Genomic DNA, 18,844 nt, shown 5'->3' on the forward strand with positions numbered 1-18,844 from the left:
CATTAAACCACTTAAAATAGCATGCTAAGACACACCATTGCAAAGGATGTTGCAAGAACTGCAAAAAACAGCATGTTATAGCATGTTGAAAAATTGACCAAAGAAGCAAGGCTATAGTATGGCAAAAATGTCAAAATGTGACCTATCAAAAAAACTGCTGAAAACTACATTAAACCACTTAAAATAGCATGCTAAGACACACCATTGCAAAGGATGTTGCAAGAACTGCAAAAAACAGCATGTTATAGCATGTTGAAAAATTGACCAAAGAACCAAGGCTATAGTATGGCAAAAATGTCAAAATGTGACCTATCAAAAAAACTGCTGAAAACCACATTAAACCACGTAAAATAGCATGCTAATACACGCTGTAGCAAAGGATGTTGCAAAAACTTCAAGAAAAAGCATATTTTAGCATGTTGAAAAATTGACCAAAGAACCAAGGCTATAGTATGGCAAAAATGTCAAAATGTGACCTGTCAAAAAAACTGCTGAAAACTACATTAAACTACTTAAAATAGCATGCTAATACACGTCACAGCAAAGGATGTTGCAAAAACTGCAAAAAACAGCATGTTATAGCATGTTGAAAAATTGACCAAAGAACCAAGGCTATAGTATGGCAAAAATGTCAAAATGTGACCTGTCAAAAAAATAGCTGAAAACCACATTAAACTACTTAAAAAAGCATGCTAATACACGTCACAGCAAAGGATGTTGCAAAAACTGCAAGAAAAAGCATATTATAGCATGTTGAAAAATTGACCAAAGAAGCAAGGCTATAGTATGGCAAAAATGTCAAAATGTGACCTGTCAAAAAAACTGCTGAAAACTACATTAAACTACTTAAAATAGCATGCTAATACACGTCACAGCAAAGGATGTTGCAAAAACTACAAAAAACAGCATGTTATAGCATGTTGAAAAATTTACCGAAAAAGCAAGGCTATAGTATGGCAAAAATGTCAAAATGTGACCTGCCAAATAAAAAGCTGAAAACCACATTAAACCACATAAAATAGCATGCTAAGACACACCATTGCAAAGGATGTTGCAAAAACTACAAAAAACAGCATGTTATAGCATGTTGAAAAATTGACCGAAGAACCAAGGCTATAGTATGGCGAAAATGCCAAAATGTGACCTGTCAAAAAAATAGCTGAAAACCACATTAAACTACTTAAAATAGCATGCTAATACACGTCACAGCAAAGGATGTTGCAAAACTGCAAAAAACAGCATATTATAGCATGTTGAAAAATTGACCGAAAAAGCAAGGCTATAGTATGGCAAAAATGTCAAAATGTGACCTGTCAAAAAAACTGCTGAAAACCACATTAAACCACGTAAAATAGCATGCTAAGACACGCTGTAGCAAAGGATGTTGCAAAAACTGCAAAAAACAGCATGTTATAGCATGTTGAAAAACTGACAGAAGAACCAAGGCTATAGTATGGCAAAAATGTCAAAATGTGACCTGTCAAAAAAACTGCTGAAAACTACATTAAACCACTTAAAATAGCATGCTAAGACACACCATTGCAAAGGATGTTGCAAGAACTGCAAAAAACAGCATGTTATAGCATGTTGAAAAATTGACCAAAGAAGCAAGGCTATAGTATGGCAAAAATGCCAAAATGTGACCTATCAAAAAAACTGCTGAAAACCACATTAAACCACGTAAAATAGCATGCTAAGACACGCTGTAGCAAAGGATGTTGCAAAAACTTCAAGAAAAAGCATATTTTAGAATGTTGAAAAGTTGACCGAAGAACCAAGGCTATAGTATGGCAAAAATGCCAAAATGTGACCTGTCAAAAAAATAGCTGAAAACCACATTAAACTACTTGAAAAAGCATGCTAATACACGTCACAGCAAAGGATGTTGCAAAAACTGCAAGAAAAAGCATATTATAGCATGTTGAAAAATTGACCAAAGAAGCAAGGCTATAGTATGGCAAAAATGTCAAAATGTGACCTGTCAAAAAAACTGCTGAAAACTACATTAAACGACTTAAAATAGCATGCTAATACACGTCACAGCAAAGGATGTTGCAAAAACTACAAAAAACAGCATGTTATAGCATGTTGAAAAATTTACCGAAAAAGCAAGGCTATAGTATGGCAAAAATGTCAAAATGTGACCTGCCAAATAAAAAGCTGAAAACCACATTAAACCACATAAAATAGCATGCTAAGACACACCATTGCAAAGGATGTTGCAAGAACTGCAAAAAACAGCATGTTATAGCATGTTGAAAAATTGACCAAAGAAGCAAGGCTATAGTATGGCAAAAATGTCAAAATGTGACCTGTCAAAAAAATAGCTGAAAACCACATTAAACTACTTAAAAAAGCATGCTAATACACGTCACAGCAAAGGATGTTGCAAAAACTGCAAAAAACAGCATGTTATAGCATGTTGAAAAATTGACCGAAAAAGCAAGGCTATAGTATGGCAAAAATGCCAAAATGTGACCTGTCAAAAAAACTGCTGAAAACCACATTAAACCACGTAAAATAGCATGCTAAGACACGCTGTAGCAAAGGATGTTGCAAAAACTGCAAGAAAAAGCATATTATAGCATGTTGAAAAATTGACCAAAGAACCAAGGCTATAGTATGGCAAAAATGTCAAAATGTGACCTGTCAAAAAAACTGCTGAAAACTACATTAAACCACTTAAAATAGCATGCTAAGACACACCATTGCAAAGGATGTTGCAAAAACTGCAAAAAACAGCATGTTATAGCATGTTGAAAAATTGACCAAAGAACTAAGGCTATAGTATGGCAAAAATGTCAAAATGTGACCTGTCAAAAAAATAGCTGAAAACCACATTAAACTACTTAAAAAAGCATGCTAATACACGTCACAGCAAAGGATGTTGCAAAAACTGCAAGAAAAAGCATATTATAGCATGTTGAAAAATTGACCAAAGAACCAAGGCTATAGTATGGCAAAAATGTCAAAATGTGACCTGTCAAAAAAACTGCTGAAAACCACATTAAACCACGTAAAATAGCATGCTAAGACACGCTGTAGCAAAGGATGTTGCAAAAACTTCAAGAAAAAGCATATTTTAGCATGTTGAAAAATTGACCAAAGAACCAAGGCTATAGTATGGCAAAAATGTCAAAATGTGACCTATCAAAAAAACTGCTGAAAACTACATTAAACTACTTAAAATAGCATGCTAATACACGTCACAGCAAAGGATGTTGCAAAAACTGCAAAAAACAGCATGTTATAGCATGTTGAAAAATTGACCGAAAAAGCAAGGCTATAGTATGGCAAAAATGTCAAAATGTGACCTGCCAAATAAAAAGCTGAAAACCACATTAAACCACATAAAATAGCATGCTAAGACACACCATGGCAAAGGATGTTGCAAGAACTGTAAAAAACAGCATGTTATAGCATGTTGAAAAACTGACAGAAGAACCAAGGCTATAGTATGGCAAAAATGTCAAAATGTGACCTGTCAAAAAAACTGCTGAAAACTACATTAAACCACGTAAAATAGCATGCTAATACATGTCACAGCAAAGGATGTTGCAAAAACTGCAAGAAAAAGCATATTTTAGCATGTTGAAAAATTGACCAAAGAACCAAGGCTATAATATGGTAAAAATGTCAAAATGTGACCTGTCAAAAAAACTGCTGAAAACTACATTATTCACGCAGTTTTTTGACCTGTCAAAAAAACTGCTGAAAACCACATTAAACTACTTAAAAAGCATGCTTAGCCACACCATTGCAAAGGATGTTGCAAGAACTGAAAAAAACAGCATGTTATAGCATGTTGAAAAATTGACCGAAGAAGCAAGGCTATAGTATGGCAAAAATGCCAAAATGTGACCTGTCAAAAAAACTGCTGAAAACCACATTAAACCACTTAAAATAGCATGCTAATACACGTCACAGCAAAGGATATTGTAAAAACTGCAAGAAAAAGCATATTTTAGCATGTTGAAAAATTGACCGAAGAAGCAAGGCTATAGTATGGCAAAAATGTCAAAATGTGACCTGTCAAAAAAACTGCTGAAAAGCAAATTAAACCACTTAAAATAGCATGCTATGACACACCATTGCAAAGGATGTTGCAAAAACTGCAAAAAACAGCATATTATAGCATGTTAAAAAATTGACCGAAGAACCAAGGCTATAGTATGGCAAAAATGCCAAAATGTGACCTGTCAAAAAAATAGCTGAAAACCACATTAAACCGCTTAAAATAGCATGCTAAGACACGCTGTAGCAAAGGATGTTGCAAAAACTGCAAGAAAAAGCATATTATAACATATTGAAAAATTGACCGAAAAAGCAAGGCTATAGTATGGCAAAAATGTCAAAATGTGACCTGAAAAAAACAGCTGAAAACCACATTAAACCACATAAAATAGCATGCTAAGACACACCATTGTAAAGGATGTTGCAAGAACTGCAAAAAACAGCATGTTATAGCATGTTGAAAAATTGACCGAAGAAGCAAGGCTATAGTATGGCAAAAATGTCAAAATGTGACCTGTGAAAAAAATAGCTGAAAACCACATTAAACTACTTTAAAAAGCATGCTAATACACGTCACAGCAAAGGATGTTGCAAAAACTGCAAGAAAAAGCATATTATAGCATGTTGAAAAATTGACCAAAGAAGCAAGGCTATAGTATGGCAAAAATGTCAAAATGTGACCTGTCAAAAAAACTGCTGAAAACTACATTAAACCACTTAAAATAGCATGCTAAGACACACCATTGCAAAGGATGTTGCAAGAATTGCAAAAAACAGCATGTTATAGCATGTTGAAAAATTGACTGAAGAACCAAGGCTATAGTATGGCAAAAATGTCAAAATGTGACCTGTCAAAAAAACTGCTGAAAACTACATTAAACCACGTAAAATAGCATGCTAATACATGTCACAGCAAAGGATGTTGCAAAAACTGCAAGAAAAAGCATATTTTAGCATGTTGAAAAATTGACCAAAGAACCAAGGCTATAATATGGTAAAAATGTCAAAATGTGACCTGTCAAAAAAACTGCTGAAAACTACATTAAACTACGCAGTTTTTTTGACCTGTCAAAAAAACTGCTGAAAACCACATTAAACTACTTAAAAAGCATGCTTAGCCACACCATTGCAAAGGATGTTGCAAGAACTGAAAAAAACAGCATGTTATAGCATGTTGAAAAATTGACCGAAGAAGCAAGGCTATAGTATGGCAAAAATGTCAAAATGTGACCTGTCAAAAAAACTGCTGAAAACCACATTAAACCACTTAAAATAGCATGCTAATACACGTCACAGCAAAGGATGTTGCAAAAACTGCAAGAAAAAGCATATTATAGCATGTTGAAAAATTGACCGAAAAAGCAAGGCTATAGTATGGCAAAAATGTCAAAATGTGACCTGTCAAAAAAACTGCTGAAAAGCAAATTAAACCACTTAAAATAGCATGCTATGACACACCATTGCAAAGGATGTTGCAAAAACTGCAAAAAACAGCATATTATAGCATGTTAAAAAATTGACCGAAGAACCAAGGCTATAGTATGGCAAAAATGTCAAAATGTGACCTGTCAAAAAAACTGCTGAAAACCACATTAAACTACTTAAAAAAGCATGCTTAGCCACACCATTGCAAAGGATGTTGCAAAAACTGCAAGAAAAAGCATATTATAGCATGTTGAAAAATTGACCAAAGAAGCAAGGCTATAGTATGGCAAAAATGCCAAAATGTGACCTGTCAAAAAAATAGCTGAAAACCACATTAAACCGCTTAAAATAGCATGCTAAGACACGCTGTAGCAAAGGATGTTGCAAAAACTGCAAGAAAAAGCATATTATAGCATGTTGAAAAATTGACCGAAAAAGCAAGGCTATAGTATGGCAAAAATGTCAAAATGTGACCTAACAAAAAAACTGCTGAAAACCACATTAAACTACTTTAAAAAGCATGCTTAGCCACACCATTGCAAAGGATGTTGCAAGAACTGCAAAAAACAGCATGTTATAGCATGTTGAAAAATTGACCGAAGAACCAAGGCTATAGTATGGCAAAAATGCCAAAATGTGACCTGTCAAAAAAACTGCTGAAAACCACATTAAACCACTTAAAATAGCATGCTAATACACGTCACAGCAAAGGATATTGTAAAAACTGCAAGAAAAAGCATATTTTAGCATGTTGAAAAATTGACCGAAGAAGCAAGGCTATAGTATGGCAAAAATGTCAAAATGTGACCTGTCAAAAAAACTGCTGAAAACCACATTAAACCACGTAAAATAGCATGCTAAGACACGCTGTAGCAAAGGATGTTGCAAAAACTTCAAGAAAAAGCATATTTTAGCATGTTGAAAAATTGACCAAAGAACCAAGGCTATAATATGGCAAAAATGTCAAAATGTGACCTGTCAAAAAAACTGCTGAAAACTACATTAAACTACGCAGTTTTTTTGACCTGTCAAAAAAACTGCTGAAAACCACATTAAACTACTTAAAAAGCATGCTTAGCCACACCATTGCAAAGGATGTTGCAAGAACTGAAAAAAACAGCATGTTATAGCATGTTGAAAAATTGACCGAAGAAGCAAGGCTATAGTATGGCAAAAATGCCAAAATGTGACCTGTCAAAAAAACTGCTGAAAACCACATTAAACCACTTAAAATAGCATGCTAATACACGTCACAGCAAAGGATGTTGCAAAAACTGCAAGAAAAAGCATATTTTAGCATGTTGAAAAATTGACCGAAGAAGCAAGGCTATAGTATGGCAAAAATGTCAAAATGTGACCTGTCAAAAAAACTGCTGAAAAGCAAATTAAACCACTTAAAATAGCATGCTATGACACACCATTGCAAAGGATGTTGCAAAAACTGCAAAAAACAGCATATTATAGCATGTTAAAAAATTGACCGAAGAAGCAAGGCTATAGTATGGCAAAAATGTCAAAATGTGACCTGTCAAAAAAACTGCTGAAAACCACATTAAACCACGTAAAATAGCATGCTTAGACACGCTGCAGCAAAGGATGTTGCAAAAACTGCAAGAAAAAGCATATTATAGCATGTTGAAAAATTGACCGAAGAAGCAAGGCTATAGTATGGCAAAAATGCCAAAATGTGACCTGTCAAAAAAATAGCTGAAAACCATATTAAACCGCTTAAAATAGCATGCTAAGACACGCTGTAGCAAAGGATGTTGCAGAAACTGCAAGAAAAAGCATATTATAACATATTGAAAAATTGACCGAAAAAGCAAGGCTATAGTATGGCAAAAATGTCAAAATGTGACCTGAAAAAAACAGCTGAAAACCACATTAAACCACATAAAATAGCATGCTAATACACACCATAGCAAAGGATGTTGCAAAAACTGCAAAAAAACAGCATATTGCCTTTGGACTCCTCCCTTTCAACATATGCATGAGACTGTTATCGTCTCTCTCAACATCATCATAGAGTGCAATTACTAATTTCGCACCTACCATTATTGTAATATGACATGCATCTGTTTCTATTATTGCTGTGCCTCTCTTCCCCTCTCTCTCCCCCCCTCACCCTCTGTCCCCCTTTCTCCCCCTCTCTCTTTCTCTTTCCTTTTTTGCCATGATTATATTTCATTTGCTATTTAGGACATCTATTGCTCGTCTGTCTGTCCTGGAAGAGGGATCACTCATTATCCTCTACCGCTCTTCCTGAGGTTTCTTCCTTTTTTTTTTTTCCCCGTTACAGGGGTTCTTTTTGGGGAGTTTTTCCTTGGGTGATGTGAGGGTCTAAGGGCAGAGGGATGTCGTACATTGTAGCCTCTGAGGCAAACCATGTTTTGTGATAATGGGCTCTATAAATAAAACTGACTTGACTTGACTTGACTAGTATGACAAAAATGCCAAAATATGACCTGTCAAAAAACTGCTCTAAACCATATTAAACCATTTAAAATAGCATGCCGAGACATGCCATAGCAAAGGATGTTGCAAAAACTGCAAAAAACAGCATATTTTAGCATGTTGAAATATTGACCAAAGAACCAAGGCAAAAATGTCAAAATGTGACCTGACAAAAAAATAGCTGAAAACCACATTAAACCACGTAAAAAATAGCATGCTAATACACGTCACAGCAAAGGATGTTGCAAAAACGGCAAAAAACAGCATATTATAGCATGTTGAAAAATTGACCGAAGAACTAAGGCTATAGTATGGCAAAAATGTCAAAATGTGACCTGTCAAAAAAAACAGCTGAAAACCACATTAAACCACATAAAAAAGCATGCTAAGACACGCCATAGCAAACGATGTTGCAAAAACTGCGAAAAACAGCTTTTTATAGCATGTTGAAATATTGACCGAAAAACAAAGGCTATAGTATGGCAAAAATGCCAAAATGTGACCTGCCAAAAAAAAAGCTGAAAACCACATTAAACCACTTAAAATAGCATGCTAATACACGTCACAGCAAAGGATGTTGCAAAAACTGCAAGAAAAAGCATATTATAGCATGTTGAAAAATTGACCGAAGAAGCAAGGCTATAGTATGGCAAAAATGTCAAAATGTGACCTGACTAAAAACAGCTGAAAACCACATTAAACCACTTAAAATAGCATGCTAAGACACGCCAAAGCAAAGGATTTTGCAAAAACTGCAAAAAAACAGCATATTATAGCATGTTGAAAAATTGACCGAAAAAGCAAGGCTATAGTATGGCAAAAATGCCAAAATGTGATCTGTAAAATAAACTGCTAAAAACCACATAGTAGACCATGTTGAGACACATCCTTGTGTAGAATGTCAAAGAAATGTCCAAAAACATCATAATATTCAGTCTGACAATAAAATGACAGAAAAAGTCATAGTGTCGAAAAATGTCAAAATATGACATACAAAAAAAACAGCTGAAAACCACATAAAAGGACATGTCTGGACAAGTCAAAGTATGGAATGTCACTAAAACCACCAAAAACATATCATAGTATGTCAAAAAAATGACTCAAAACGTCATCGTATAGTATGCCAAAAATTATACAACAAGCAATTCGACCAAGCATTCTGATTGGTCCGCAAGACTCCTTGACCGTGCTCAGATATGCATTACAGGACACCTTCCTAATCACTTTAAGTATCACTCCGCCACATCCGTCTCTATGGCAACATTGTAACAAAACATTCAGAGCTGGAGTAAGAAATGGCTGAAATATTGATATGCCTACAAAACTGATCGGTTTGTTGTAAAATTTGATTTATTTGGAGGTCTCAGCTTTGATGATTAGTGAGAGAGGATGAGAGGAACCAAAAAACAAAAAATGAGATATTTTTGGAAATATCAGATGAAGAGCTCAATCAACTTGAGATGTCCAGGAATGAACAGACTATGTCTCGATCAACGTCTTGGGCTGTCAGATGCTTTCAGGACCATCTGAAAAGCACTAAAAAAAAAGACGTGGCTTTTGCAACAGTGACAAAAGAAGAGCTCAAGAGGATTCTTCGTGAATTTTATGGCTCTGTATGAAACAGCCACGGTCAACACTACTCCATCAGTAGCTACCTTGGGTTGAGGGCATGTCTCAGTCGGGCACGGTGTCTCATGCAAGACACTGAGTTCACAACATCGAATAACGATTTAGGTGGAGTCATTAGGTGTCTCCGGGGAGCGGGAAGCAACAAAACGGATCATCATACCGCGATCACTGAGGAGGACCTGAAAATCCTGAGGCGCAGGCATGAATCCAAACACACCGCGGGGCCTGGTAAACAAGGTGTGGTTCAACATCCAGTTACATTTTGGGAGGTGAGGACAGGAGGGTCTGAGGAACCTAACGCCACAATCTTTCAAAATTAAACGAGATTCAACAGATGCGTTTCTCGAATGAAAATGAATAGCCTAATATTTTGTTACTAGCTTACGTTGTGAACTTCCCTGACAATTACTTTTTTTTTTTTTAAGTCACCAAGTATGTGACAATCTGCTTCACCGGGGAAACCAAAAATCACAAGAGTCACCATGAGAGGGGTCGTCAGAACAGGAGAGGCGCTATGTTTGAAGACCCAGGGAATCAATCGTGCCGTTTCTTCATTTGAAAAATATCTGTCTAAAATCTCAAAAGAGGCCAAAGCTTTCTACCTCCACCCAAAGAGAGGGGAAAAGTTAGGGGAGGTGTGGTAGTCTCTGGGTGTAAATAACTCGGGGTCAATGCTATCGCGTATTTCCAAAGAGGCAGAAATATCAGCAGTTTAAAGGTAGGAGCACTACCATCCAGAAATTGGCAGAAGGTGGACTGGAAGTCAGAGAAATCATGTCAGTTAGCGAACACAAGTCTGAGAGTTGTCTCCACAGCTACTGGACGCCTTCTCACACAAAACACAAAAAATTTGGGCAACCTGCTGTGCGCCAACTGCGAAAAACACCAGACCTTCAGAGATCGCTCCTCTAAGCAGCTCTACAGCATCACCTGCTGAACGACAAAGACGTGGACTTTACACAGCTATTTCAACACCTGTAGTTTTAACCCTTTAACAATCACTGACCTGCACGGTTGACACTGTTTGTGATCATATTGCTTTTCTAAAAACGCAGAAGAACCTAATTTCATGTCATACAAATGTTTTCATACACACATGCATTTTAGTATTTTGATTATGACGTGATCGTATACTATTTTCATTCATTTAAATATTGTTTTGGGTTTTTTTTACCAAACATTCTCATTAAATTTTGTTACTTTCATTTATTTATTTGTATATTTTATGAGGTTAGATTTAATTCCAGATTTTCATTATATAACTCTGGCGACTTGTTTTTTTTACCATTTATTTTATACTACAGAAATATAAATTATATTTTTTGGTATATATTTGTTTTTGTTTATTTCATATGTTCATGTTCATTGATATAATTTCTATTATATTACATTGACTTTGTCTCTTTTTAATGCATTAAACTGGAAAAATGTTGTTTTTTCTTAATAAATTGATGCATTTTGTTAACATATTCTTCCGTCTATGGTGTGTATGTTTTCTTCAAAGGTATTTCTTGGTGTGAGTGTTAAAGGGTTAATGGCAGTATGGAATTAAATTTTTACAAAAAGTCCGGCGTACTGCGGCACGCACACAATTGGCTGCAGGTCCGCAAAAAATAGCTGAGGCGGCTGCCGGGAGGACAATATAACTTGACTTTAGTGGATATAAACATGCTTAACTCATATGATCTTCTATATGGCAAAAATAGAAAAAAATGTCACAATCCTGAAATTATACAGACTAATATGTTACTGTTTATGAGCACACTGGAGTTAAGTGATAAATCTGAATAAATAAATCAGTTTTTGTTCTTTGCTCTCTCTTTTTTGTAGTCATTAACTTAAGACAATAACCTGACAAGATGATTAGCCAAAGTTTGCCACGTAGAAACTGGCTGTCAGAAAATCTTGTGGGAAATACCCCCTCAGATGACTGGAAAAATATTTTTAGCCTACACACAAGGTGTGATTTGTGAAAATAAGTCAGAGCAAGGGAATTTTAGAGCCGTTATTTATTAGCCTACTTGTGAAAATAAATTGTAGACCACAATATAAAATAATGAAATCAGCATTTTTTAAATGAAAGTTGCCTAATTCATGGTGCTGTTAGTTTGTTATAGCTGAGAGGTTCTCGCATCCCGTGTGTGGAAAAAGTTGAAGAGAAACTAGTTGTGAACAAGGAAAAAAATGTTTTTAGATTTACAAACATATGAGCTGAAGCTGAAAAACGCATTAGATAAAATCCTGTTGTGAATTTTGGAAGTGATTAACGCTATATTTTTTTTCACATATTTGTGACTTTTCAGTCAGTCTGGAGTTTTTCTAAATGTTTGGCTTCTCCCATTGGCTGTGCCGTGACACAGAGCTTCTAGCTTAAAATACTGGTAAAGTCTGTGTATAAAAAATGATTATTTTGTCCGCAAATATCTTAATCTTCATAAAACTGAGCAAGCTGAGCATTTCTGTGTTTATATCTGGGGTATTTATTTAGTTTTGGAAACCCCACGATCTGTGGTATATGCATAAGTTGGTCAGTGGACTGAAGACGGACTAGAAAATGTGGCCGTTGCCAGGTCTTTACTGAGGTCCGACCTACTTGCTGGTGTAGTAAACAACGTTTCATTTCATAAATGATTCTACTGATGTGACTGATTATTTTCCAGGAATTAGTCAGACTCTGTGTTTCCATGGGAACAGAGATGACATCTGCTTAAAAGCTTTTTATTCTGCTTTTTATAACTGCCTCAAAACATGAACATATTTTGATTATAATTTTTTGTTTTGTTGGTAGTAGTTGTAAAATCGTAATATTACACTTGAGGGTGTGCTCAAATGGTATTTAAGCACGACAGTGATGCGGTCAGGACCTCGGCGCCACATCACCGAAGTGCTCAAATATCTTCTGAGCACATCATCTTGGGTAATGTTACTTAACTCTCTGAGTGACAGGTTGCCGGTGTAAGGGTTTTAGAACTGCTGTAATGTGGTCATATTTCCTAGTTTTTGTCAGGACCCTCGCAGCAGCATTCTCAATAAGCTGAAGCTGCCGAACAGCTGCTGAACAGACCGTTGCAGTAATCTAACGTACTGGAAATAAAGGCGTTGGTGAGCCTTTCATGGTCTTATTTTGACATTAATCCTCTGACTCTGGAAATGTTTTTAAAATGATTGCAGTGTTACGGCCTCTAAAAACTAAGAAGGCTCAACAGAGACCGCAACATATTAAGGACGCCAGAGACAGTTGTAAAAGTGCAAAAACATAAAAACTTTATTGTTTACGGTCAATCAATGGTTTTAAAACACTTCTCGTGGCTTTCTGTAAAGGAAAACAAATCAGAACAAACATTAAACAGAACAAACCAAAAGAAACAAAAAGGTGGAAAGGTGCTGAGTCTGACGGACCTGACCGGCTCAGCGGCTTTCAACCTTTTTGTTTCTAACTCCCTAGGAGAAAAAAGAACAGGGAATCTAACTGAGGGTAAACAAAACCGAAAAACTGAACTACCTGAAACCTCCAACTCAAACTAAAATAAACTATAAACAACAAAACCCAGCAATCTAAACATGCCAGGGGAAAAAAAGAAAGAGGACAAAAGAGAGAGAAGCTCAAGAAAACCGGCGGGCGTGCCGCCTCCTCTCAGTGCGGCGCGCGTCTCAGAGAGAGCGTCCTCACATTCTGCACCTCTTTACCCGCCCTCTCCAACGAGGGACTGACTACAGGTGCACAGGCAGGAGGGCAGAGGGAGCGCACGGGGAGAGGAGGAAGACAGCGCACAGCCGCAGCAACAACACTGTGTGTAGTTACGTACACACAACACGCACGCAACAATAGTAAGTTGTCAAAAATATACTCAAAAAGTCATACTAAAGCATCTTGTCCAAATACGCCAGTAATATCATACTATAGCATGTCATCAAAACATGCCCAAAAAGTCATACTATAGCATCTTTAAATATGCTAAAAATATCATACGATATAGCATGTCGTCCAAAATCGGTTAAAAAATTCATAGTAAAATATGTCGTCCAAAATAGCACAAAAATGTTGTAGTGTAGCATAAAAAAGTCATAGTAACGTACGCCGTCTAAAATGGCATAAAAAAGTCATATCATTTAATGTTGTTTAAAATTGCTTAAAAAAACCTGGACCTTACATGGTCCAAAATGGCATCAAAAAGTTGTATTATAGTATGTCCTCCAAAATCGCTTAAGAAAGTCATAATATGGCATGTCATCAAAAAGTGCAGTAAAAAGTCGCATAATAGTATGTTGGTCAAATCACATAAAAAAGGCATAATATAGCATGTTTTCCAAAACTGCTTAAGAAAGTATATAATGTATAGTAGGCAATAAATTTCATAAAAATATTACAGTATAGTATGCTATTAAAATGTGAATTAAAAAACAGTTATAGTATGTAAAAAAATCATGATAAAGTATGTTATAAAAATGTCATTGTAAGGTTTGCCACAAAGAAATTCCTAAAAATGTCAAAGCATAGTATTTAGATAAAAAATGTTGATTTCTGGCCTAGTTTATTAAGAGCCAACACTTAATGTTTCATATCGCTGAACCCTTTTCAGTAAAGAAAGTGTGTTAGGATAACATCACATTGTTTTCTTCTTAAATAGGTTACAAAACTAACAGATAACTGTAAGCATTTATATAGTTCATTTGTATTTAAGAAATAACCCACCTCAGCTGTTCTCCTTGAGGGTCGCAGTGTCCACCGGGGTCTGCACGAGGGTTCCCCCTGATCTTTCTCCCCTCTCTGTTCTCCAGTTTTTCTAGAGGGATCAGAAGGAATCAACATTTTCTTAGAGATACAACCTCATCCACACTGAGTCTTTTCTTTCTCTTTCTAAGGCTGTTACACAGGGCTGAGTATTAGAGCCCGACCGACACATCGGTCAATATTACCATATCGATATTATCATCCGATATGAACCTTACAGATATATCGGAGCATATCAGCATCAGCGTATATTTTTTTAGATAAGATTTTTTTTTTTTTTTACAGAAAACGATGTTTGGGTGATTTAGAAATGGTCAGCAGTTGACTGATACTGAACAGAACTGATGTTTATTTAGCTATTTATTTTATTGCATTTATTCTTTATTTAAATGGTCAGCAAAGACCAGACAGAACTCATGTATATTTTATTTTTATATTCTTTACTTGAATGGTCAGCAAAGACTGATGCTGAACACATAAGGTGCTGATGTTTATTTGTTATTTATGTATTATTTATTTTTGTTTGTGTGTAATGTAAAATAAGTGAATTGTTAAATAAAAGTTGTTTAAGAAAGCAGCCTTCGGAGTCATTTTGTATAGTCATATCAGTGCAAAAATCAGTGCACAGTCCACACAGAAACAATCTATTTCCATTCCAGATCAAAAAAATCACTATATCAGTCGCCATATCAGTAAATGGTGAATTTTTTACACTATAAAATCAGTATCGGTCGCAAAAATCTCAAATCAGTCAGGCTCTACTGATAATCATTTAAAAATGTTTGAAATTGGTGCCAAAATGGTACCACAGAATCAGTCTACATCTAAAGAAATACTTTTTTGTTTTGTTGAGCATAAACATGTTTTCCTGCTCAGCCAAAAAAACAAAGGTCTCAAATGAAAAAGTGATCAGTTATGACTCCACACGAAACAGCAAAAAACGTTCCACATTTTAAATGAGGGGAATATCTGATCAGGCTGAAGACTGGATCAAGTGCGCACATGCCAAATTTCAGGTTTCGAGACATATTGCCAAAGGACTACAGTTGAAAATTGGCCTGATGGCTAACACTGGCACATTTACAGAAATGTTAATTAATGTGTGTTGTCCTTATTGCATAAAATAAATGAAACAAACTAAAAGGAAATAAAAGTAGGATACATTACTTTTCGAGGTGGGGCTCTCTTTGTCCTGACATGGGCTGCCTGTGCTCTGCTGATGCTCCCCGCATCTCTCTTCACTCATTTCCCATTTGATTAAGACCGTGTCGATATCACACGGCTCCTCTTTGATGACGAGGCTGCTGGGAGATGTAGGCAGATTCCTGGCTGCCTCTGAGGACTCTGAGGAGTGGGAGGTGCAGCACTGGTCCAGACCCACTCTGCTCGGGGATGATGGGAGAGCTGACTCGTGGCTTTGGGAGGAGACGTGTGAGGGGGGTCTCCCAAAAAGGCCCACTGTGGAGAAAAGAGTCAAAGAAATGTAATTCAGGGATGAAAGCAGCAGATTAAATTTACTCCTACTAATGTTAAAGTTTTTTGTGTGTATTTGTACATTTTGAGCATGTATAAACACACAGAAAACTCCACACAGATAAAAGTTTTTTCCACTGCCAATAAAAAGCAGCATTAAGAAATAATTGGCATCTTTATGATTTCAACTGTATATTTGAGGATGCGTCACAGAAACCGTCCAAAAATGACACCCAGCAGGGGTCTAATCAGGGACACGCAGAAATCACTCACCCTTGTTTTCCAGTCATGTATGTGTACATACATTAAAATTACCATTAATATAGTTAACATCAGACATGTATGTAAGCTTCAAAATTTGAATGCACCTCATTTTGCAGAAATTGTTTTTCAGTTCAATAGTTACAAATGGTTTATACTGCATGTTTTCCTGGTCCTTATTTGAAAGTACATGTACATTGTAAAATAATGATTAATTGATCACTTAATCAGCTCTTTCACAGAATTGCTAACTGATTGGCACCTTCTTTGATATTTGTTAAATGTTGAAGTCAATTATTTAACCAAAAAAGTAAGACATTCTCTGAGATTGTTTTACATCATCTGTTTAACATCGTCTTGAATATGTTTGGGTGCTGGACTGCTGTTAATAATAATGATAATAACGCTCTTTAAAGACATATCCATGGGTTCTTTCTTCGCATTTTTTGATATTTTATAAAATAAACAATTTATTACCTTGATAATTTCTATCACATAAACTGAGGTGCTTGGAACTAATAACATAAATTTGCCATGTCCCGAAGTCTTTTGTGATTTTCGGCATTGTCAGATATCCAACATTTTGTTTGGGAGAGGTGAACATCTCTCATCAAGTCTAAGTTAAACGAAACCAAACATACGTAATGTCATATGTATGATAACATACTGCACATATCTTTTCTTTAAATGTTTTCTTAGCTATTAAAAGGATCTGTTGATGCAAAGCTCATATAATAAATATATATCATATATAAAGAATGATTTTTTTTATTATTCATTTTAATGCTTGTTGCATACATACCAGGTTTTCCACACACTTTTTCCAGGTTTTTTCCTTCCTTTTATTCCAATTTATTTTTCTAAAGTTCAGGTCATTTACGAAGTTCTTGCTATTTTTTGGGTAATTGCTTTTTTAATTGCTCACTGCTTTCTTCCCAATTTGCTCAGGTTTGAAGGAGTTATCATTATTACAATTACATATTTGAAATTAGATTACAGAAATATTATAATTTTGTAGCTCTTCCAGATTATTTCCTTGTTTACTTAATAATTTTCTGGCAATTTTTCTTATTTTCTTTTTTCTTCATTTCTTTTTCATCTTATATTTACCTCTCCCGTGTTTTTGAAAGAAATAAAGCCAATTTTATATGGTTAAAATTATTATTTTCACAAAAATATTACCATTTTTAAACCGTTTTTTCAGATCATTTCCTTGTTTTTCCTTTTTCTTTACCTTCCGTTTTTGGGGCTAATTTTCATGTTATTTAATAGTACTTATTACTAATTACTTGCTAATTTCTTGGTCTTTTCTACATCTAAGCGTGCTCATCCTCTTCTTCCCATGTTATTGAAAGAAATCAAGGCAACTGTCTCAGGTTTCAGAGGCCTAAATACTTGTGAAAGGCATCTAAAAGCAGCAAAACAAGTGGCATCGCTCCACATTTCAAAGGTTAAAGTAAACATTTATGCATTTATATAGCTAAAGTAGAGAGGACATATTGTTACTCCAGTATTCTTCACATAGTAGATAATAGATTAACTAATAAATATATTATAAATAATTAATATTTTACTTACATGAGATGCTCATTTCACACTCCTGCTGCCCTGCTGTCATCTCTGTGTCCACGCAGCTTGGCTCAAACCCGCACTGCTCTCCCTCCTGCGGGTCACCGGGTATGTGTGACCCGACGAGGCTGTGCTCCTTTCCAAACAGCCCGCAGGTGCATCCTTGGCGGCGCAGCACCTGCAGCTCGTGCTCTATCTCGGTCAACCTGCCCTCGAGCCGCTGGATCTCTTTATCCCTGTCGGCCACCATCCGCTGGTACTCATGAGTCCGGGCACTGTTGACACCATACAGGACGTTTATTATCGAGTCGATCGCCAATCGGATGGCGTTTTCCACCACTAGAGCTTCCTCGTCGCGCAAATGTGGGTGCAAAGTTCTGTTTTTGACCAAATTCATCTTCAAAAACAACGCAGGTTTGATGCTAGCAAGCTGTATGGGGAGCGCTGCTAGCTACCAGGATGCTAGGCTAACAGACGCCAGCCGCGCGCGCACACGGTCCTTAAATACAAAACAAAAAAGTCACATTTAACGTACGAATTCGAGGCTTCTGTGTCGCGTAAATCAAGCGCAATCGCAACAATGTTGGACAGATTTCTTTAAGCTAACGATGGAGCAACTGCTGCTGAGGCTGAGACGCAGGTTTGCTTCCCGCTTCTTCTTCTTCGGCGCTTCTCGGCGGGTGTTGTTTTGGCGGCCACAGCGCCACCCGGAGCTCCTACTGGCATTACAGACTGGCGGTGAACAGCTTTTATTTATAGTCCATGGCAGGCGAGTCCATTTTTTGGGGGGGGTGGGGGTGTTTGAAAACAAAACTCCCTCTTCAGTGCATAAAATAAATCTAAAGTATCTCCCCCATTTAGCACCACTTCTTCTCCTCTCATAAATAATGAACAGTCCCTAAGACAACAGTGCGATGGTGCACAGTGCAAAGGGTGGAATTATTAATATAACAGCTCACTTTATATATAAGGTCGTTGGATTTGGCAGTATAAATAGCCTGCTTATTACAGTGATGATATTTACATGTTAAAATACAGTGGAGTACTGCAGGTTTTTGGGGTCAAAATGGGGTAGAAAGTATTGTAGCTGAGTATGACCACATTCGAATATGAGAAAGCATTTGTATGTGTGAATGTGTTAAAACATTTTGATCCAAATTAATTCAAATGTTTGGATAAAAATGTAATTTCTGAGAGTGCATTAAGACTTGCACAAAAGTTTGCAGGTACAAAAATGGTTTGCAGTTCCACTTCTGTCTGTTTGCGGGTGAAGAAAGTTAACCCAGA

General features: G+C 36.2%; 1 protein-coding gene and 1 long non-coding RNA gene across 3 annotated transcripts in view; one reads left to right on the forward strand and one right to left on the reverse strand.

Annotated features, from left to right (window-relative positions):
• The window catches only part of LOC121946199 (uncharacterized), a 38,442-nt gene extending 20,154 nt beyond the window's left edge, over positions 1 to 18,288 (reverse strand). The window contains exons 1-4 of one of the 2 annotated variants that reach the window (XM_042490676.2): positions 17,567 to 18,288; positions 15,422 to 15,712; positions 14,216 to 14,306; positions 12,761 to 12,835 (exon numbers count right to left, since the gene is read on the reverse strand). In XM_042490676.2, the coding sequence (XP_042346610.1) occupies positions 12,814 to 12,835; positions 14,216 to 14,306; positions 15,422 to 15,712; positions 17,567 to 17,954 (792 nt within the window). In that variant the 5' untranslated portion in view covers positions 17,955 to 18,288 and the 3' untranslated portion in view covers positions 12,761 to 12,813. Of the gene's footprint in view, positions 1 to 12,760; positions 12,836 to 14,215; positions 14,307 to 15,421; positions 15,713 to 17,566 lie in introns of those variants that run through there. The other variant, XM_088084606.1, reaches the window with a different exon arrangement.
• Positions 8,044 to 11,117, forward strand: LOC148188308 (uncharacterized). The gene is made up of 2 exons (XR_015777979.1): positions 8,044 to 9,791; positions 9,948 to 11,117. It is a non-coding gene; the product is annotated as an uncharacterized LOC148188308 (long non-coding RNA).
• Positions 18,289 to 18,844: the final 556 nt, after the last annotated feature.

Source organism: Plectropomus leopardus, chromosome 11 (assembly GCF_026936395.1).
Source record: "Plectropomus leopardus strain MGB_pleo_1.0 chromosome 11, ASM2693639v1, whole genome shotgun sequence".
In the NCBI taxonomy this organism is placed as follows: Eukaryota; Metazoa; Chordata; class Actinopteri; order Perciformes; family Serranidae; genus Plectropomus; species Plectropomus leopardus.